General features: G+C 37.3%; 1 protein-coding gene across 2 annotated transcripts; it reads left to right on the forward strand.

Annotated features, from left to right (window-relative positions):
- The first annotated feature begins 238 nt into the window (after positions 1–238).
- LOC140984825 (uncharacterized) lies at positions 239–7,236 on the forward strand. Of its 2 annotated transcripts, none has more exons than XM_073452472.1 (12): positions 239–367; positions 1,054–1,296; positions 2,681–2,890; positions 3,911–3,991; positions 4,077–4,163; positions 4,308–4,403; positions 4,905–4,958; positions 5,119–5,349; positions 5,492–6,063; positions 6,167–6,215; positions 6,307–6,346; positions 6,872–7,236. In XM_073452472.1, exons 1-12 carry the CDS (start codon positions 356–358, stop codon positions 7,018–7,020), a joined length of 1,824 nt encoding a protein of 607 aa, XP_073308573.1. In that variant the 5' UTR covers positions 239–355; the 3' UTR covers positions 7,021–7,236. The 2 variants fall into 2 exon arrangements, with proteins under 2 accessions (XP_073308573.1, XP_073308574.1); XM_073452473.1 differs by having other exon boundaries at positions 1,057–1,296.
- The last annotated feature ends 16,157 nt before the right edge of the window (positions 7,237–23,393 follow it).

The following is a 23,393-nucleotide window of genomic DNA, read 5'->3' on the forward strand; positions in this document are numbered from 1 at the left end:
CACCCTATTTATAGGAAAAGATTGCAACATAAAAATATTTACATATATTATCTTGTCATATTTATCTTAATTACAAATATTTCAAATTTAATTAAATAAGATAATCACATACAATAAAAATATATTTATTACAATGTATCATCTATCTAATAAGGGACTGTAATAAGGGACTACATTGTATTTACGCCCTTTTCTTACGTCAGTGCTTACTTGATCAAACGCGTAACCGATCACATTAGCCAAATTAGCTGAGCGATACTAAAGTGCGCTTAAAATCCTGCCAGTATATAAATACTAGCGACCAAATTCAGGCATCTGTATTTGTAAAATATTGTCTTGAGAAAGAAGAAATCGCATGGAAACTGGGGTAAATTCTCTCATTTCGTTGATCGAATGTTTTAATTAGCTTACAATCTTCTGTCATAAACAACTGGATTAAGATGAGGCAGGTTGAATTGTTTTTGGTGTCGATTCATGTCAGAGAACCGGATTATTTTCCGTTGAGCTGAAATTTGTTGTGAAAATGTTCGAAATTTGTGATGAATGGGTAATGAATATCCCATACCCGAGTTTGTATGATTGGAATTGAGCTTCGTATTTCAGTTGATCGTCTGTATTTGCCTCATGCTGTGTTGAAAATCTTTTATCTGAAATTTGTTGTGAGAAAGTTCGAAATATGGACATTATCTATCTGTTTATCGAAATTATGTGGGCCTCTACTGATATTTTTATTTTCATCTTGTGTTATTTGCATCATAGATTGATTGAATGTGATTCATCATGAATTACTATTGAAAATTTATGCACTATGCTTGTCGTGGAATATTTTACTGTTCTGGGTGTTTGCTGATTTATTTTTTTTAAGAGATGGAATTTTAAGTTTATCATTATATCAGAATTGTTAATTAAGGTAAGATTAGGTGTATAAGATTAATAGTCAGATCTGTAATGCTAATCAAAGAGAATAAAGAAAATCTATGTACACTGGAAATATATTCTCAATCAAGCTTAAATGAGTTATTCTAAAATATGGGTTGCTTCCCTTTCATGTAGCAGAACATGGGGCAGCAGGAAGAATCACATAGTTTCTTAGTTACATGGCGGGGACAAAAGTTCACAGTGGAGATTAATCAAAATGCTACTCTGAAGGACTTGGGGGACCATTTGCAAGCACTCACTAATGTCAAAGCTGACACTCTTCGGCTTCTTGTTTCCACGGGAAAAAGTTCTACAATGCTGTACCCTTTTTCCGAGCAACATTCTTGTCTAAGCCTGGAAGCAGCATCAGTTCAAAAGGTGCCAAGTCTTGCCCTTGATATACATCCATCGACTTCTATCATTATAATCTGCTCATATATTAACTACTTTGTACTCAAATTGGTTCCATTTCTCAAAATGAAAGACTTGCCGGGGGGGGGGGGGGGGGGGGGGNCATGTTGGGTAATATAAAAAATAAATAGAACAGCTAAGCACAAATCGGATTAGACGTTGACAGACAAAAGCATCACATTTAACACTACAGTTGTTTTGTGTTATTGATTGCACGAATATATGACATAAGCTGGATTAAAATCAACACACTGGAAACACATCTCAGATGAATTACCGCATATTCAATCATGAGAAACTGTCCATCACCTTTACTCTAGAATAAAAAACCTATCACTATGCGTTTGCAATGTTAGAAAACAAATCTTGTGGTTTTTTTTATCTTTTCCAGTCTTTACTTGTAAGTTATAGGAGGATGACAACAATTTAGTGTGACCGTATTGAAAAAATAGATGAAATTCTTTGTATCACAAACTGGCAGTGTTGTTTGATTTCTTTTAGTGAAATTACATAACTTTACGATAAATATCTTTGACCAACACTGAGTGGTACTAGCAGTTTCTACAAATTTATCCATTGCGACCTTGCACTCATGAGCTCATGAAGAGTAAGTTTAAATACATCTACTGTCCCCAGGCTCGGAAATAGCAAGTTCTTTTGAAATGGTTGTGCTCATTGGAAGGTAGATAGGGTCACCCAAACTAATAAATATGATGCGGCATATTTTCAGAATGAATCGTGTCTTTTGTTACCAATTCTTTTGGCCACTTTTCTTACATTTTGTTTAGATTGCATTGATAGAACTGAATGACTAAATATACCTTCCAAACATGTTTAAAAGAATGGTCTCATAGTGCATCACTTTCATTGCCATTAGCCTATGTTGCATGGATACGGGTACGGTATCATATCGAATACGATGCGGATACGGCGATATGGAAAATTTTGAAAATATAAGACATGATACGGCTAGGATACGACAATTATTAAAATATATATATAAATTTAATATTAAAAATTGTAGAGATATACGTATTTATATAAATACATTGTAGAAATATATATACATATTTATGTAAATACATACAATGTACAACTTCAGAGCAGTGATTTAAAAAGAAAAGATAAAAAAAATTCAATTTTTTTCGAAACGTGTCCATGACGTATCTTAGCCCTGTCCATGGCGTATCCGACTGGTCAAACATGCAAAAAATAAACGACACCGATTTTTCCGTATCTGACACGCGTATCCGCGTGTCGTACCCATATCGTATCCGTGTCCGATACTTCAAAAAAAAAAATTTGGAATGTCTGTGCTACATAGCCATTAGCTGTCATCTATCTTCTCCAGGGAAAGGCTGTTCGAATGATGGGAGTTCTAGAAGATGAGGTTAATGAAGTCCTACAGAATGAAAAGGTGGACCTCAGGATTGCTGGATTTGATGAAGAAGCAAAAAGATTGAGGCGGAAAATTTCAAACCGACCCTATACTTCGCATAAACTTCCTCAAGGACCTTACATTTTTTGTGATTTCAGAACACTCAGTCTCCCAGGAGTAGAGGTAAAGTTTGCATTTCTTCTTCTTTATCTTTCAGCAATTCGGCTATGCGGTAATTACTGTGTTGGATGGATAAAATTTTTGGGGGTTTATAAATTGGAAACTTTCATCTGCTCAAACCTCCAAACAACTTGTAATGAAACTGACTATGAATGGAAGAATGAAGCTCTTAAACCGTCTATAGAAATATCGGTTATTTCTGTGAAAAGGAGTAAAGTTTGCTGGTTTTTATGACTGCGCTACTGATATGGATCACGCATCGGCTCAGATCGACATTGGGCATTTAGATGAGACTGGCCGATAAGCTCTCCAATTCTCTACCTTTGCGCATCGTCTCAGATCAACATTGGGCATTTAGATGAGACTGGCCGATACGCTCTCCAATTCTCTAACTTTGCCCTCTATTGGTTTGTCCGTGCCCAGGGTGAAACTTGACTCCGCCATGAAGTGATGATGCACATGGGCTTTAAATCTTAAGCTGCTAAAATCATTGTTTTTATCATGATTAGACTTATTTCATGAACAATTATGTGCTTGAATGGGTTGAAGAAACAATATATGTCAGTAATTTTATGTTGGTTGCTTGCACTGCGTGGAGTATTGGACTTTGAGCTTCTGATAAGATGAACGTATTGCCAAATTTCAATTTACTTCAATTATCATCTGGGAAATTCATGCATGACATGGAAAATTATGGGCCAGTATACTGAAAGAATTATGGCGCGAAACTACAATATGTCAAATCTTGGTACATCATATCTATGCCTTGAACAGTTTATGGTTCTTTTCACTGGGTATCAGTTCTTTTCTATTATTCTGAAGGCATGGGTAGTGTTTTGAGGTAAAATACTTCAATCTTCTCCATGCTGTTTGACCTTCTTGTTAACTAGTTATCTCTCTTTCTTTCTTGCATTTTAATTTTACATATAGAAATTATTGTAATTACAATATTCCTCCCATTGAGGAAATAACCTGAGCAGAGTACTTGTATTCAGTAATTGACCTCTGATGTCATGATGTCAGTTAAATCCTCCTACATCCAAGGCTTTGGAATTGCTGCATATGCTTGCTTCGGATCCGGGAATTGTTTCAATTATGAATAAGGTACACTTGGATGTACTTTTGAGTTTCCGTAAAATTTAATACATCTTGTCAATTATAACATGTTTCTTTTCACGGGCATCTTAAGCATCATTGGCGAGTGGGAATTTTAACGGAGATGGAACCAATTGGTTATGTTGGTGTAAGTCCTAAATGCATACTTGGCGTCAACGAGGTGAGGATCCTGATGAGAAACTCTCACATGCTTTTGTTGTTATCTTAATTTATGCTCACACAAATTTCAAGGCTTGTCCATCTGTTTAACTTCTCTTATAACATCTCTGACTTCTTATGTTATTGGTTTGTGAATTATATGAAGAATCATGGAGAAGAGATATCACTGCGCCTTCGAACAGATGACTTCCAGGGTTTCCGTAAATATGAAAGCATTAAGAAGACTCTTCTTCATGAACTAGTATGTTATTACATTTCAATCTGTTCTGTTTCTGTCCAAAAAAATTTAGGCTATGTTTGATTTCATTTTCAAAACCATGTTATTTTCTGGAAATGCTCAATTTACATTTCAATTGCATTTACAATCATTACGCATACAATCATTATTTTTCAATTCATCGTTTTACCATTCTCAAAATCAACTTAATTATTATATTATACCCTAATTCAATAAAATATACTTTCAAATTTTAAAAATACTCTATAAACCACCAAAAAATTACATAATCCAAAATACTCTCCCATGGTTTGATATTTTGCAGCAAAAATATCTCCTCTGGAAAACAAATCAAGCATACATCACATTTCCCAATACAATTTTTAAAATAAATCTTCAGGAAAACACATCTGAAAGTAACGATAATGTATTAAACATAAACCTTAGGGGTCTGCTCTTTGTTTATTTATGTTTCACTTCTACTGCTGACATATGAATACCTCTGTACTTTTGGCACCTTTTTAGGCACACATGGTGTATTCAGATCATGATGCAAATTTTTATGCGCTGGATAGTCAGGTACTGAATATCAACTTATTCTGTATCTGGTGCCCTCAAGAATCTCCTCTCTTTATGTGTTTCATGTGTGTGAGTTGAGGAATTTTTGTTCTTGGTTGTGCATGTCTTCTAGATAATACTGTCACTGCTGTATATTTTGATTTCGTTTAAATCTAATCAGCTTAACAAGGAAGCAGCTACTCTTGACTGGACTAAATCAAGGGGCCACACCTTGAGTGGTTTCACTCATTCAGTACAATATGAAGAAGAGTTTGATAATAACCGAAATGAAACCTCATCGCAAAAGCTTGGAGGACGAACTTCTATACTTCCTGATGCTCGTGCATCTTCAGCAAGTGCTGCTTATCAACGTTTAGCCAACTCATCCACTGCACTTCTGAGATCATCTATGGTATGTCAAAATAAATAAATAAGTAAATAAATCTTATAGGTGTTTGCCTAAAACCTGAATTCATTAGCAACACAAGGGAAAAATTCAGATAGCTGGTAAACTTACTTGCATATCTAATTCTGGTGTCTGCTTTCACAATCAGAATGCTTTGGAACCTGATACTGATGTTGATTATAAGGATGAGCTCTTGGAGCTCAAAAGTTACGTGGAATCAGGAGAAATCCATGCGGATATGGAAGTTGATCCTCATAATTCTCAAGTGAGCGAAATTTTGTCTCCTCAAACTCTGGGGTGTGAAGAATCAAATCATGATGTATCCAGTGCCAGAATTGGGCCAAGCTACCCTGGAGCACTTCAGAAAACTTTAGAACCTGAACATCATGATTCTGGAGCAGATGGTTATCCGAGATTTCAGAACACGGTGAGATGTGATCAAATGGACTCTCATACACGTGCAGCTACAGATATCCCTTGTCATTTTGAACCTAAGCAAAATGATTCTCAAGAAGTGGCGATGACCGAGCCTGATTCTGGTGAGATATCATCAAGGAGCCAAACTGTTCAGTCCAATTCAGATGATCCAAAATTACAGATAATTCAAGACCCTGTCACCATGGTTTGCGATCGTCTGCAAAATGCTATTCAGTTATTGAGAAATGAACTTAGTCCCTCAGAAGCTGGTGTGATTTTACATACTTTAATTAAGATAATACGGTATAACTTGAATTCTGAGTTTTATTTTTTATTTTCATCATTTAACTATTGTTTATCAACTTATGCATTCAGTGTTAGAGCTGACATTTTAATTTACCCGCAGTAATGTGATTGAACACCCAAATGAGTTGAAGTTCAAAAAACTCAGAAAGGTAATTTTAATACCTGCATGTTTTAATACCTTCATCATACATTAACATCTTTTACTAATGATGTTTAGCTGGTGATGTTGATCTGTTGCAGGCTAATCCAGTAATACAAAAGAACATTGTTAGATACAAAGGTAATGACTGCATCTTGCATTTAAATTGACATTAATGCGCTGTCATACTTATTGTTGGAAGTATTGTGCTTCCAACAACATGAAAATTGACGCAATATAATAGTACACTTTTGTCCATTAATCTCATCCAACGATCTCCTCCAGCCAACCCTTTTTAATTGTGACCGGGGTTGAGTGAGGAGGAATCCCACTCTTTAATTCACAATTATGCCCTATGTTCCATGTAGAGCAGGGTTTAATATATTTCATTTTGCTGACATTCAAAGAATGGAGAATATTTAAAACTTTAAAATCTTCAAGTTCACCATGACTGGATATACCTTAGTCAACTTGGCAAGTTTAAAGTTGGAGCCTACACGTGATACCATCAATGCTGTATAGCGCGTCATATCATGTATCTAGCGCCATGATTATTTTCCAATGTGTTTCTACTTGTCTGTATCTTTGACAATGCATGCATTATGTAAGGGGCAAGGATTTTCCTCCTAAAGTTTGAAACTAAAATGCACTTTAATTTTGTGACAGCTGCTATGTACATTCTCATACTGGTTGGATTCTGTGAAGATGTTATGGACGAAAATGGGAAGGCCGAAACCTTTTTAGTGCTGAAGCGAAATGATCCAGGTTTGTTGTGGCTTGCCAAATCAACTATTGAGAGATACATTGCATTGTAAATGAGCTTATGATCAACAGTGGAAATAGAAGTGGGGTACCCATATCTATAACGTTGTGCAGTTGATATATTTGTGTATCATTGAGTGTATAATGATGTTTCATCATCCAAGAACAAACCAAAATGAATCAAGAAATACAGGTGTTTGATTTACATTGGGCTATCAATGTTGTAAAATTTGATTTATCCGAGTTATTTTAGATTATGATTTTTTAAACTACTATGGGTTATAAATGTGCTGATGACTTTCGGTTGTATCTTCGGCCTTGATTCAATCAACGTTCTTGCTGGCACCATTCATGCATCGCTGAAAATCTATGTAAAGGCTAGCGCTTTGATTAATTTGTGCCGTGCAACTTGTATTTGCTGAAAGAGACTAGAGACTAGAGACTTTGCAAGATAAGAAAAGCCCTTGAATTGTGCGACTTGTATTGCTTAAAGTTACATTGGGTATATGTTCGAGAAAAAGTACGATGATACTTCAATAACCTTTGTTTAACCATGAATCCTGTGTGCACCAATTGCATGTTACTCGTTTGGTATCAAATTTTGACCACTCCACAAGATTCTAATAAACATCCAATTGGCGTTTTAAATGCCTTTTCAAAAATTAAACCACAAATAGTTTGCTAGAAGCTTAGGATATCAATATCCATGTTGTGAAAATGGTTGGTCTTTGTAACGTCCAAAAATAAGTCTACGTAAATCGCATGCATGTAAATTATTTAAATTGTTTATTTATTTTATTTAAATGGTTTTAAATGCTTAAACGATATATTTTATGTGATTAAATGTCTAAATTGCATGATTTCATGAAATTAAGGATTTTGTTCGGATATTCGATATTAGGTCGGCGAAAGGAGACAGGGGACGACCAAGATGCGATAAATATTTTTAAGGCTCGATAAAATGAATAAATATGATGAAAATTTTCAAAAAATGCTGGAGTCCAAATTATTTTATGAATTGAGCCCTATTTTATCCGAGAAGTCGGTTTTAATCAAACGAAGGACTTTTAAAGACCCGAAAGTTATTATTTTTTAAAACGATTTTTGTAAACTTTTATTTTATAATTAATTGGATCTTAATGGGCTTAATTTTCTTAGGATTGATGGGCCTAATTGTTTCCAAACCAAAAACCTAGAAACCTAACTTTTTAAAACACTATTTTCGAAATTTATAAATCAAACCCTGGGGTTCTAAAGACTCCTAGTGGTTGAAAAACACATAAAACACACACACACACACACACACACACTAAATTTTCGACAATTTGAGAGCAAAATCCAATGTTGTTTGTCGCCCGTTAGAAGTAGTTTGCAACCCGCATCAACGATCGAATATTCGAGCATTCTAAACGTAAAGACACGTTCCTAAACTTTTTTTTTTTGCACCATTCGAATCATAATACATGAGATTTATGTTTTTAAGCATGAAAAATTTGTAGTTCAAATATTAACGTTTAAAGGTTTATCTTCCTAAGTTTTTGATGTTTTTACACTCGTTGCAGACGTGTTATGATTTCTAAATAACACGCTGCTGTTAGGGGACGTTAAAGGATTGGAAAAGGAGTCGTTTAAAGGCGGAACGAGGGTTGGACAGTAGCACGAGGGCCGTGCATGGTTAGGTAGTCGAACCTTGGGTTTCTTCATGAGTTTCCATGTGGTCATGGGACGGCTAGGGAGGAACCGCACCAGGGCTTGGCCAGGGCCCTGCACATGGCTTAAGGAAGAGGCTAGGAAGAGCCCTTGAGGGGCTGAAAGGGTGGCCGCTGATGGAAGCCACGAACCCGGGGAGAATCACGAGAGATGTGCACGGCTGAGGAAGAAAAAGGCTGCGGCGTGCGGCTAGGTGTGGTTCAGGGGTCTATGATGGTCCAGGAGGGGTAGTCTACGGTCTGGTGCATCGAGGTTAGGGTCTGGTCCGACGGTGGTTTGGGTCATGGGGTGGCCGAGGGGTTCTAGGGAGAGAATGGGTTCGGTTATGGCTTGGGAGGGAAAGGGGCATGAAATGTGGTCCACGGGAGTTGGTTCGTGGCTCACGGGGGTAGTTTAGGGATTAAAAGTCTAAGTTTAAAATTTAGGATTTAAAATATTAAGTTTTGAATTTATTCAGGTTTAAAATGTTTTACGATTTAATTAATAAGTCAATAAATCAGAAGACTCGGGTTTACGTCTAAGAAAAATATTAGAAGTCAAATTTAAGCTTATATGATGCCATGTGATAGGCTCGAGTAAAGAAAAGTAAGAAAAATCAAAATCGAGAATTTTGGAGTCCAAAGGTAAAATGGTTATTTTACGTCCCGGGTAACTCGAAAGGTCTGGTAGTGTCCCGAAGAACCATAATACATGCTAAATGATATTTTAAAATTTTTATGATGCAAATATGATATTTTTATGATATATGCAAAGGTTTGTACGATTTTTCCCGATAAATGATATTTTACGATTTTTGAAGGATACGATTTTTTATAAATAAAAATAAAAGAAAAATATTTTGAAAGATGTGAATTGACATTGACATAAAGGATATGATTGAGGATGTCGTGAGGGAAAATGCACCAGAGGGAGCCCAGAGCTCGATGATCGTATTTTCATATTTGGCCAAGGGACAGTGACGAAAGTTGTTGACGGCCCGCCCCCAGGTATTTAGTGTATATAGACTGATCAGTCCACCACATGATGATATAATAAAATATAGTCACTTTCAAGAATCACACTTCACCAAAAATGATACACAATGACGAACGGATTTATAATTTAATTATTTATGATTTATATATGATCACGAGTTTTTACGTCAGCTTATTTTAGTAAAACATTTATTTTAAAGCTGCATGTGCCTGTATATGTATTATTTGTTACGTATGGTTAGAACGTGCTGAGTCATTAGGCTCACTAGGTTTGGATTATTGTAGGAGAGGATGATTTTGAGGGAGGCGCTGATGCTTGAGTGGATTGGGTCCGACAACACATTCCCGAAGGACTTTTATTTTCCGCATTATCTTAGTATTTAAAGTTTTGAAGTAAAGATTTTGAGGGTTATTTTATTTGAAATTTTATGCTTTATTTTGAAGTTTAGTTTTTTGATTATTTTAAAATAGACGTACGATTTTGTGGTTGACAATTTATGGATTTTATGTATTTAAGATTTTTAAATATTAGTTTTTATGTTTGATGGTTTCGAAGTTGGAGGAAAATGTTTATACAAAAAATAAAATTTAGTAGTATTTTAAAGTATAAGAAGGGATGTTTCTGTTGATATCAGAGCGAAGGATCCCGAATGGGTGTTGTTACTACCACTCCTAGAAGCTCGAGAAGTCACGCCTCAAGTCTGTGAGTTTTATTGGTTTAAATTTTATATGCTTTTATGATATATGAATTAGGAGGTTAGACGTATTTTTAAAATTTAAATGCATGTTGGTTACGTGGTTTGGACGGCGTGTACAGTGATGCCTCCCAGACGTGTTATTTCCATGAGTACTGAGGGGGAGATGCAGGAAGAGAGGCGTGAGGAGATACCTATAACAGCCCCGGATGTTGCTACTCGGGTTCTCGAGGGGATGGCTCATTTATTGGAGCAGTATGTGGGAATGCTGACAGGGTCCGGATGATATTTACATGCAGTTTCGGAGGATGGATCCGAAGGATTTTTCTAGTATTGCTAATCCATTCATGGCTGAGAGGTGGATTAGATCGTTGGAGGTGATCTTCCGTTATATGAACATGGTGGATGCTAATAGGGTTCGATGCTATAAGGCCTTGTAATTAATTATCCGGTAATTTGACATAATTAGAATAATTATTGAGTTGTAAATTAAAATAATTATTTATGCCAAACAATTTTAGAAAGTGTGTTAAAAATATGTATTTTAGAAAATCGGAGTTAATACGATATTAAATTCATATAGAGATTGAAATAACAAAGAGATCAAATAAATTCAAAAACATGATCAAATGAGCATGAGTTATTAATTTGAGTAACTAATTTATATTATACTTATACTTAACACACTTTTAAGCAAAGGAAGAAACGAAAATCAGAATCCCAATCCCCATTCTCGTAACTTTCCCTTCACTCATTTTCTTTGCCAAGAAAAGAAATAAGAAAGAAGCTTTGCCCCAACTCCATTCCTGTCACTTTCAGAACCTCTATCTTGGAGAAAGCCATAACATTCCCTTCCGACGTCGAAATCTCAAACGGTTTGAGGGGTTGTCTTCCTTACATCAATAGCTTCATTTTGACCCATGAATCTCTACTTTTGATGCTCGTTTCAGCCCCATTCGAGCTCTGTTTGTGGCTGCTCCTGAGCAAGTTTCTTGTTTGACCTTAGGTGAACTATTGCTTAATTTTTCTTGGTTCTTTGGAGTATATTGAGCAAGGATTTGAAGCTTAAGTTTCACCCTGTTGTGCGTGCGTTTTCCAGCTAGTTTTCAATTCAATTTTTGGGCATGAGAATAGTGTTTCCGGAGTCTTCTCCGGCGAGTAGCAACATCGGACCGCTAGCGACTAGTTTATACTTCGATATTGGTAATTTTTGGATCTAATTCCAGCTTTTGCTTTAGAATTTTGGGTTTTTGTGTATTGTGTACTAAGAATCTCGAATTGTGGTTCAAATAGAACTTATATATAGATCTATTTGTTAGCTTTCTATAGCTGCTAAAAAATTGGGATTTCGATTAGAAACGGATTTGATATGATTTTTCTACCAAAATGTGTCAAAACCGAATTCTGCATTTGAGCTGTGTAGACCTGCTTCTGTAATTCAAGAATATGACCTCTGTGCAGTTGGAATTTGGAATTTTGATTCAAATGAAAGTTGTAGATCTACTAGTTATCTTCGAAATGTACCAGAATCGTTAAATTATATGAAGAATCGAGAGAGTTATGCTTGTTTTACTGAAACTGCTCAGTGGCTTGAATTTTGTCCGAGAGCAGATTTGATATCTTGAGTTCAATGTAATTTTGGGTTCAAATGATTAGGAATTTGAATAAGGTTTCAACTGGGAAAACTTAGATGATTAAGTTTTCTTTCATTTCCAATTGACGGATATTGATTTGAGTTAATATTGAGCGAGATATGAATTTTATGTTCTTTAGTACCAAATTAGACATTGGAATAGAATGTTGTTTTCATGATCGGCTTATTGTTGTTTTGTTTAGGCCGAAGATTTTGAAGTGTATTTGATCTTTGGATTTGTCAAGTTGGTATAGGTATGTTACAGCTCTGTAACATACGACGGTAAAACACAAATTATGTTTTAATTGTCATTATGTGTTGCTCTGATCGTATCTATGATTTTTTGACTGTTGTAAGTTGTTAAATATATTCGTTGTAATATATGTTTATTATTGTGACATATTATTGGCATTTAGCATAGGGCGTACTGTTATGACATTCATGTTGAGCCCTATCGTTCTTGTTAGCTCGTTGTTGATATCCATTGCTCTCTGGTACTGTTGTTTATCTCGAGATTATGGTGTGACTGATAGGCCTATACACATGAGACCGTAGATGTGATTGAACAATTCCGTGGTTAGTGTAGCCTTTTGAGGTGAGCGCTGGGATTTTGTCATCTAGTTTGTTCTGTTGTGCCATCTTGTTGTATCGTATCAGCTGTATGGAGGCCGAGTCAGGGGTGTTATTCAGTACAGCCTGGCATACGTCGCATACTTGGCAAGTCGGTTTAGGTGCATGACGATGTAGCTCCCCTGTGTGTTGTTGCTCGAGCATTATTCCAGTTGTTATCGTATCGTTTATTGGCTCATGTTATCCCGATTATTCGTTGAGCCTTTCATGCATTGCATATTATATTTTATTATATTATTATGCATGATTTATGTTTATTGTTGTTATTGTTGAGCTGTTTCATACTAGAATCCTAACCTCAGTTGTATACTGGGGGCTACTGTGGTTGCTTTGGCACCATGGTAGATCTCGCGAGTGGTTTTGCAACACCAGGCGGAGGTTCCACTGGTGGAGCTCGTGCTTGAGGTTGGATTGTTGGTTTTGGTTTGTTGGAGTCTCCCGTTTAGTTTTTATAGTTATCTTGGAGTTGTGTTAGTTCTATGTCATATTTTATTTTCCGAGGAGATACCCCGAGTATCTGTATAGGTGTTTGACTCGTTATTATTTTAGTTTGGATCAGTTTTAGCATGTTTTAAAGCCTTTTCGGCTTAGTTGAACTAATGCTTGAGAATTGTTGACGTGTGCCTGGTCAGCACTTGCATGTGATTGTTTATGTTTATCGCAGCGTCAGTCTTAAGTCATTTTACTATTTTCTGATACTTGAGTTTTTCGGGATGTCCTATTTACGTGAAGGTCATGTCGAAATTTTTCTAGGCCCTGAGGTCTTTTTTAAAGTATTTTAAACCATTTCTGTTGCAAATATAAATCAAATCATTATTGTTTTATCATTAATTGTCATTAGAGTAAATGGGCCTCACAGATGCGCCATTTATTTACTTAAGGATGACGCATCTCTATGGTGAGAAAAGAGCTGAAAGGGGGTGAATCTGAATACCCTCATATGGGAGGACTTCAAGCGGATCTTTTATGATAAATACTTTACTTGTGATGTGACGTCCAGCCTAAAGCGAGAGTTCATGAGTCTCCGACAGGGGGACATGCCTGTTGCAGAATTTGTCAAGAAGTTTGATAGGGGTTGTCACTTTGTGCCCCTAATCGCTAATGATGCTGTTGAGAAACTGAGGCACTTTCTGGATGGTCTGAGGCCTACTGTACGTCTGGATGTGTTGTTGGGAGACCCGACGAGTTATAATGATGTTGTTACGAGGGCCTTCAGGGCAGAGCAGTCGCTGAAAGATATTGAGTGGAAGATGCAAAAGAAGAGGCAGCCTCCATAGCAGCAGTCACAGCAGAGCAAGAAGCCGTTCTCGGTACCACCAAAGCGGTCAGGTTAGCAGAAACCATAGGGCAGCCACAGAGAGCAGCTATCCTAAAGACTGATGAAAAGCCACTCTGCAAGGAATGCAACTGTCATCACTTTTGCAAGTGCATGTGGGGCACCTACAAGTGCTTCAGGTTCGAAGGAGATGAGCATAAGGCTACTGATTTCCTGAAGCAGAGGCAGCCCTTGACTGGAAGGACTTATGTGATGCATGGTGAGCAAGCAGAGCCAGACACTGTGCTTATTACAAGTATTTCGGCTATCTAAGCATTTTATATTATTTTATTGCTTGAATTAATAAGCATGAATACTAGGATTAATTTGAGGTGCATTGAATTTGATGATTTAGAATGACATGTTTCAAATTCTAAGACTTAGGGAATTAGATTTCGAAATTATTAGCTATGGGGATAAAAATGTGGAGAATTGAGAATTTAGGGGCTAAATTATGTCAATTTAGAAATTTAAGGGACTGATTAGCAATTTTCGAAAATTATTGAGGGAAAATTTGACATAATTCAAAATATTAGGGGGTGAATTCCCATAATTGGAAATGTTGGGGACTTTATTGCAGTAATGCAAAAATTTTGAGGGCAATCGGCAATTTTCGAAGGATGTAAAGGCTGTTTTGGCATATTTCAAAAATAAAGGGGCCATTTTGCAATATGTTTGAGACGTTAGGGACTAATTTGCTAATATGATAAACTAGAAAGGGCCTAGATGATAATAAATTTTTTAATTTTATGGTCTTGTTTGAGTATAATGCGACTATAATCACAGGTAGAATATTGTTAGCGGGTGTAGCAACCTACGCTTTGCTAGATTCTGGAGCTACGCATTATTTCATATCTGAATCATTTGTGAAACGATTGGAAATCTTACCAGAGGACGTGGAGTCGGGATTCAGAGTCACGGTGCCTTCGGGCGAGCATATGATCTCTACAAGCATGGTTAAGGATGCGGAGCTCAAATTACGGAAAATATCGTACGAGCGGACCTTATTTTGTTGCCGATGCCCGAGTTCGACATTATTTTGGGAATGGATTGACTCACATTGAACGGAGCTACTATCGATTTTCAGTAGAGGTCAGTATCTATTAGACCGCCCAACGGGAAATCATTCATCTTTGAGGTTGTGCAGAACAAATAGATGTCGCACATTATTTCATGTATTCGTGCAAAGAAGCTTATCCGGAGAGACTGTCAAGTTTTTCTTTCCAGTATTATATATGTACCCGATGCTGGCAGCCGATCGATAGAAGCTGTGGAAGTTGTCCAGGAATTTTTCGGATGCGTTCCCTGCCGACGTTTCTGGCATTCCACCTGAGAGAAAGGTAGAGTTTGCTATTGAGTTGATGTCGGGTATTGTGCCGATCTCCAAGGCACCGTATCGTCTAGCACCTACTGAGATGAAAGAGTTGAAAAATCAAATTCAAGAGCTGATAGACAAAGGATTTATTCGCCCTAGTTTCTCTCCATGGGGTGCGCCGGTGTTATTTGTGAAGAAAAAAGATGGGAGTATGAGACTGCATTGATTATCGAGAACTGAATAGGGTGACAATGAAGAACAAGTATCTATTGCCTCAAATCTAGGATTTGTTTGATCAGCTGCAAGGAGCTTTGATATTTTCAAATATAGATCTTCGATCGGGATATCATCAGTTCAGAGTAAAGGAGGCAGATGTACATAAGACGGCTTTCAGAACGCGCTATGGACATTATGAATTTTTGGTGATGCCTTTTGGACAGACTAATGCCCCAGCGATCTTCATAGATCTCATGAATCGCGTGTTTCAACCGTGCCTCAATCAGTTTATCATTATCTTCATCGATGATATTTGGATATATTCAAAGAGCCGAGAGGAGCATGATCAGCACTTGAAGACGACTTTGTAGGTATTATGAGATAGAAAATTTTATACAAAGTTCAGAAAGTGCGAGTTTTGGCTAGACAAGGTGGCATTCTTAGGCCACATCATTTTGAGAGAATGAATAAAAGTCGACCCATCTAAGGTCGAGACAGTTAAAGAGTGGCTGGTGCCTAAAAGTGTAACAGAAATCAGTAGTTTCTTGGGTTTAGCTGGCTACTATCGCAAGTTCATCAAGGGTTTTTCGTCCATTGCAGTACCCTTGACATCCCTGACGAAGAAAAATGCGAAATTTGTATGGGGACCAGAGTGTCAAAGCAGTTTTGATCAGTTCAAGCAAGCGCTCACTACCGCGTCAATTCTAGCTATGCCGACACAACAAAGGGAGTATGCCCTGTATACCGACGCTTCGAAGCTAGGATTGGGCACAATTCTCATGAAACATGATCGGGTCATCGCATATGCGTCTAGATACTTGAAAGTCCATGAAAATAATTATCCGACGCATGACCTTGAACTTGCAACAGTCGTATTTGCACTTAAAATTTGGAGACACTACCTATATGGTGAAAAATGCAAGATCTATACAGATCACAAAAGTCTCGAGTATTTTGTTGGAACTTTTCAAGTTCGCAATATTTGCTTAATTTTGATGTTAACAAAACTTGTTATTTTGTTTCTAATAACCTACCTTAGTGTGCAGAAAGCTGAAACTGAAATGATAAGTTTACGAGCCAAAACTAAAGCTATCGGAGATGCTAACTGAAAGAACCAACTGATCGAACGAACCGAACCAGTTCAACTGATGCATCGCAACCAGCTCAACTGAATGTCCAGCTGATAGGTAGTTCAGCAGAAGATCTTCAGAAGCCCGGCCAGCTGATGAAGAGTTCAACTGATGAAAAGCCCACCTAACCAGGTAAACTGAATCAGTGAAATCAGTTCAGCTGACGAGTCAACTGATTTCACTATATCAGTTCAAATACTAGTTGTTGATCAGTTTGAAGAACCAGTTCAGAACACCAGAAGAAGACCAGTTCAACTGATCAGTTCAAAACATCAGTTAGGAGCAATCAATTGCAGATCACGACAAGCTTACTTAATGGATTACAGCTGTGCACAAAGGTACAAAAGCAATTGTACAATCACAGTACAATCATGAACGTTGCATCAGAATCTTAAAGCCAAAAGTTCCGGAATGGATTCCAAAGAACAAATTCAAAATGCAACGGATACAATAATTGAGTCTCACTGTACGATCAAGCTTCGTGCCAATAAATAGAAGATCAGTGAAGACTCAGCAACAACGATATATACACAGTGTGGCTGAAAGAGAGAACACAACATGAAGAAGGGCACGCATATTGTATAACTGCTTACTAGAAGCAATTTGCCCAAAGGAAACACTTCAAGATATATCAGCTTAGATTAGAAGCTTATTTTTCCTCAGTGTGTGAGAACACCTTTCTGGTGTATTCATTGTTAAGTTCACACACACACACACACACACACCACTCAAATACTGTCTTGCACAAGGACAATAAACTTGTGTATGTAGTCTTTGACACATAGACATTAAAGAAGTGTTGGCTGGAAGGTGATGCCTACAGTCTAGACTAGGAGTTCAGTTAGGCAGTGGGTAAGTTCTAAGCTGTGTATGATTTGTACAATCAGTTGTATAAATCTAAGTCTTCTAGTGTATCCTACCCGTGGAAGTATAAGGGGGGACGTAGGAGCAGTTGAAGTCTCTGAACATCCATAAACATATCCTGTGTCTTTTAACTGTTTAACTGTTTGTTTTGTGCTTAACTGATTTGATCAGTTCAGCTGATATCAGTTCAGTTCTGTCCACAACTGAACTGATATAAGCTCTAACTGATTTTCCTGTATTTCAGTTATTCAGTTGCACAAGATATTAAATCTATCAGTTTTTCTTAACGAAGGATTATTTCAAGTATTTTCCGCTTTGTTTAATACCAAACTTGATCTAATTCATCGATGTATACATTCTTAGAACACGAGCTATTGCAGCTCATTGATTTATTGTGTTGAAAGCGCCCCTAAGGTTCCGAGCACACGATCCATCATATTTCTTCACCCAAAAGGAGCTAAACATGAGAAAATGAAGATGACTAGAACTTGTAAAAGACTACGACTGCGACATTAGCTCTAAACCCGGGAAAGCTAATGTAGTTGCGGACGCTTTGAGCAGAAAAGCAACAGTCTTGGCTCAATTATCAGTACAGAAACCTCTGCAGACGGAAATTCAGCAGTTTGATCTTGAAGTTTATGCTAGGGGCGAGGCCCCTAATCTCGCTACTTTTACAGTGTAGTTTACTTTGCGAGCCATAATTCGAGCCGGGTGATAAGTGCAATATTTGCACTTAATTTACATTAGAATCCATTTTGAATTATGCTTGTTTCGAACAGAATAATGCGTTTTGGTTTGTTTTTGGTGTCATTTCAGGAATGGAGAAAAAGCGGACACGAAGCCAAGTGAGCCAAGAAAACAAGTGCACAACAAACACACTATCGGACAGAACCTCGCAGCCGCGCGCAATGATTCTCAAAGATGAGGCACACGAGCAGAAGCGTGTGCGCTGCCGCGCGACTTCTCGCGCATCCGCGCGCGCACACATACACGCATGTCTTCAACCCGAGAAGCGCGCGCGGCAACACCACAACTCGCGCGACCGCGCGCGCGCAGCAGCAAGCCAAACAAAAGAAGCCCGCGCAAGATCATGCGCCACAGCGCGCGCCGCACGTCCAGAATATTATAAATCGCGCGAATTAGGTCAGGATCTGGGGGGAGAGCCGCCTTTTGGAGAAATTACGGGCACTAGAGGTTTTGGAGAAGAAATCAGGGAGCAAAAGGAGACGAAGGCAAGATACGCGAATAACAATTACAAAGACGAAGAGCGACGGATCTGGGGACAGAAACGACACTTCGGATTTGTTATCTGTTCTTTCGTATTTATAATTTCTCGCATTTCAATGTTTAATACTTCGAACATGCGTTGTTTCTATTGCGATTTCGTCATGAACTAATTTTCTAGTATAGAGATTGACGTAGCTTTGTGGAAACGATGATTTGACTTGGTTATTTTATATGATTGAATTCCATTTCATATTTAATTGTGTTTCTCCGTGTTTATTTCACTGCAATTTACTGGCCATAAATTGTATATTGTTTGATTAATTCTATAACTCGGGAGAGGGATTAGGATTATAAATCATTAGAAACACATCATTGACTGTTTATATCGTTCGGAAGGCATATAACTTTGACGAGGCTTAGGTAAGAACATTGTTTGCATTTATCCATGAAACTTAGATTTTAACTAGGAATAGTAGAATCGAAGTTTGATTGATACAGTTTATTCGTCACTTGGAAAAGGGGGAATAAAACAATTAAGTGTTCTTGGCCATTAAATAATTGGAATTCAGGAATATAAATTTAACTGAGAATAATTGTCGTGGAAACTTAGTGAAATCATTTCTCTAGATATTTTCTCTTTTTGATATTTTCCTCAACCCAGTATTAGATTAATTATTTATTTTCAATTTATTCGTTCAAACAAACCAATTCTCTTTTGATTTTTCTAGATAAAGTCTTGACTAGTTTAATTACAAGCATTGATATATATTTTTATACACACTCCTCGTGGGATCGACACTCGTACTTAAAAATCTCATTTTACTATAACTTGGCGTCGTGCGCTTGCGAGCAATCAAGAAAACACGCAACAAGTTTTGGAAACGTTGCCGGGGATTGTCAAAATTTAAATTTATATCAGTATTGTTACCAATTAGTCTAGATTTTAATTTAGATCTTTTTATTCTGTTATAATTATTGAGTTGTCATTATTTTATTTTTTTTCTGCTTGACAGTGCATGCTACGATCGCAAAGCCCTGACTTGCTTATTTTTTATCCGGAGATCGAAAGAACTGCGAGAAAATTAAGAAAAGCAAGAAGAGAAGAGATCCAAGCAATGGCTGAGAACAAAGAAAATAACAGACACAGCCCGCCAGAGACTATTCCTATCAGAGATCATTTCCGACCAGTGATCAATGATCATTACTCGGGTATTGCAAGAGGGACCATTAACGCCAAAAATTTCGGATTAAAGTAAAATTGTTGTTAGAAATTTTTTTTTTATATTCTTTTGCTTTATTAGTGCATGCTAGATTTGTTAAGAAGAGTCGTGGATAAGTAAAATGTGTGGCCGATGATGAAAAGTGAATGGCGGTCCTGAAGTATATATATGTGTTCATGATAACTTAGGAGTCACAATTATTCTGCACTGTCATGTTTGTCGATGCTACCGTTGCTTAGAGACAAGTTGCACGCCTGCGATGCTAAATAGACGATGGAGATCTGATTTTTGATAAATCTTGCATGACATTGATTGACACTTTTACAAACATAGAGATGATCTGGGCAATTTTTTTTTCACAATATCCTTGGGCCTATTTTCTTTGTTTACTGTCAATTGTAGCCCTTTGAGCTTCGATTTAATTGAGATGCTTAAATTTTTCTTCGTGCACATATTTCATATATCGTTTTGATTGAAAGTTGCATGTGACTGGTTTGTATGAGTTGACTAATGGATTGACGGAAGTCTAGAACTTGTTTGAACACTTTTAAAGGCGAAATACGGATAATATGTGACATAAGAATGATTTAGGCGATCTTTGGAGCCGTTTTGAGCCTTCGAGCCTACCAAACAAAAATGAAATATCCCTAGTGTCCCATTTTGAGCCCACTAAAGAATCAAGTGGTGTGTGTCAATGACACAAAATAGCCCCCACTTGTATCTATTCTGCAACCCCACAACAACTACCTAATGAAGCTTATTCACTTATTGTCCTACCTAATTTTGAGAGAAATAAGTTCATGGGTGTTGTAATGATCCAAACACTCCTTGAAAAGAAAAAGAAAAATTGAAGTGTGAAAAAAAGAGTTGAAAAAAAAAAAGGGAAAGAGATCAAAAGAATGAATCAAACAAAAGTGGTGAAAAAGGAAAAATTGGAAAATGGAGGATATGATGGGGAAGAAAACAATAAAGTGATGGTGAATGAAATGATAGTGAGAAATAATCAAATTTTCATCACCGGGCATATTAATGATGAGCAACTGCAGAAATGGAGACAACTGGATGAATCAAAGGGCAGGATGTTATACTCAGTCGAAGACGGCATTGTCAAATATCGAGGACGACTATGGGTTCCTAGCGGGGACTCACTTAGAGCTGAAATTATGACAGAAGCCCATAGTACCCCTTATTCTATACACCACGGAAGTACAAAAATGTACAAGGACTTGCAACTTTTATATTGGTGGTCGGGTATGAAACAAGATATTATGCGCTTCGTATCCGAATGTTTAACGTGTCAACAAGTGAAGGTAGAGCATCAAAGACCAACTGGAATGCTCCGACCACTCTCCATCCCCAAGGGGAAATGGGAGAACATTACGATGAACTTCGTGGTATGTCTACCAAAGATGGTAAAAGGATTCAATGCTATTTGGATAATAGTGGACCGTCTTACTAAGTCAGCACATTTCCTACTAGTAAAGACGATTTTCTCCATGACGCAGTATACGGAGTTGTATATTCGAGAGATAGTCAGACTGCATGGAATTCCAGTTTCCATAGTGCCGGACAGAGACACACGATTCACTTCATCATTCTGGAAGAGTTTGCATGCAGTCTTGGGGACCAAGCTACTATTCAGCACATCGTTTCATCCCCAGACAAATGGTCAGTCTGAGAGATTCATACAGATTATAGAGGATTTACTCAGAGCATGCATGATCGATTTTGAGAGTATGGAACCGAAGCTACCTCTAGTGGAATTAACCTATAACAACAGTTATCAGTCGTCTATAGGAATGGCTCCATACGAGGCACTCTACGGAAGGAAGTGTAGATCGCTCGTACATTGGGACGAGGTAGGAGAAAGAGCTACAATAGGTCCCGAAATAGTTCATCACACCACGGATTTAGTCGCCAAGATCCGAGACAGGATGAAGACTGCTCAGAGTCGACAGAAAAGCTACGCTGATAAAAGAAGATGGGATCTCGAGTTTGCAGTCGGTGACCACGTGTTTGTGAAAATAGCACCTATGAAGGGAGTTATGAGATTTGGCAAGAAAAACAAACTCAGTCCGAGATTCAGCGGACCATTCAAGATACTCGAGATAGTGGGAGTATTAACATATCGAGTGGCGTTGCCACCTAACCTTGCAGGAGTTCACAACGTTTTCCATGTATCGATGCTCCGCAAGTACATGTTGAATCCCTCACATGTACTAAATTTTGAGCCACTACATCTTACATCAAATCTGTCTTATGAGGAGAGACCTACTCAAATTTTGGACAGACAGGAGAGAAGGCTGCGGAACAAGGTGATAAGATGGTCAAATTCAAGTGGCTAAACCACTCGGAAGAAGAAGCCACTTGGGAGACTGAGATTGAGATGAGGAGTCGCTATCCGGAGTTGTTTGGTCAGTCTTAATTTCGAGGACGAAATTTTATTTAAGGGAGTGAGAATTTGTAAAGTCCAAAAATCAGTCTACGTAAAGTGCATGCATACAAATTATTTAAATTGCTTATTTATTTTATTTAAATTGTTTCAAATACTTAAAGGATATATTTTATATGATTATATGTTTAAATTGCATGATTTCATGAAATTAAGGACTTTGTCCGGATATTCGATATTAGGCTGGGGAAAGAGACCAGGGACGACCAAGATGAAAATATTTTTTGATAAATATTTTTAAGTCTCGATAAAATGATTAAATAGGATGAAAATCATCTAAAAATGCTGGAGTCCAAATTATTTTACGAATGGAGCCCTATTTTATCCGGGAAACAGGTTTTACTCAAACGAAGGATATTTAAAGGCCCGAAAGTTATTATTATTGAAAACGATATTTGTAAACTTTTATTTTATAATTAATTGGACCTTAATGAGTCTAATTTACCTAGCATTGGGTCTAATTGATTTCAAACCAAAAACATAGAAACTTAACTTTTTAAAACACTATTTTCGAAATTTATAAATCAAACCCAAGGGTTCTAAAGGCTCCTAGTGGCCGAAAAACACATACAACACACACACACACTAAATTTTCGAAAATTTGAGAGCAAAATCAAAGGTTGTTCATCGCCCGTTCGTTCTTCTTCGCAACCCGCTCCAACTATCGAATATTTGAGCGTTCTAAATTCAAAGACACGTTTCTAAAATTTTCTTTTTGCACTATTCGAATCATAATACGTGTGATTTATGTTTTTAAGCATGAAAAATTTGTAGATCAAATATTTTTGACGTTTAAAGGTTTATTTTCCAAAGTTTTTGATATTTTCACGCTCGTTGGAGACGTGTTATGATTTCTAAAGGACACGCTGCCATTAAAGAACGTTAAAGGATTGGAAAAAGAGTCGTTTAAAGGCAGAACGAGGGCTGAAGAGTAGTGCGAGTGCCGTGCATGGTTAGGTAGTCGAACCTAGGGTTTCTTCGTGAGTTTCCTTGTGGTCATGGGAAAGCTAGGGGAATACCTCACCAGGGCTCGGCCAAGGCCCTA

This window comes from Primulina huaijiensis, chromosome 9, assembly GCF_012295235.1.
Source record: "Primulina huaijiensis isolate GDHJ02 chromosome 9, ASM1229523v2, whole genome shotgun sequence".
In the NCBI taxonomy this organism is placed as follows: Eukaryota; Viridiplantae; Streptophyta; class Magnoliopsida; order Lamiales; family Gesneriaceae; genus Primulina; species Primulina huaijiensis.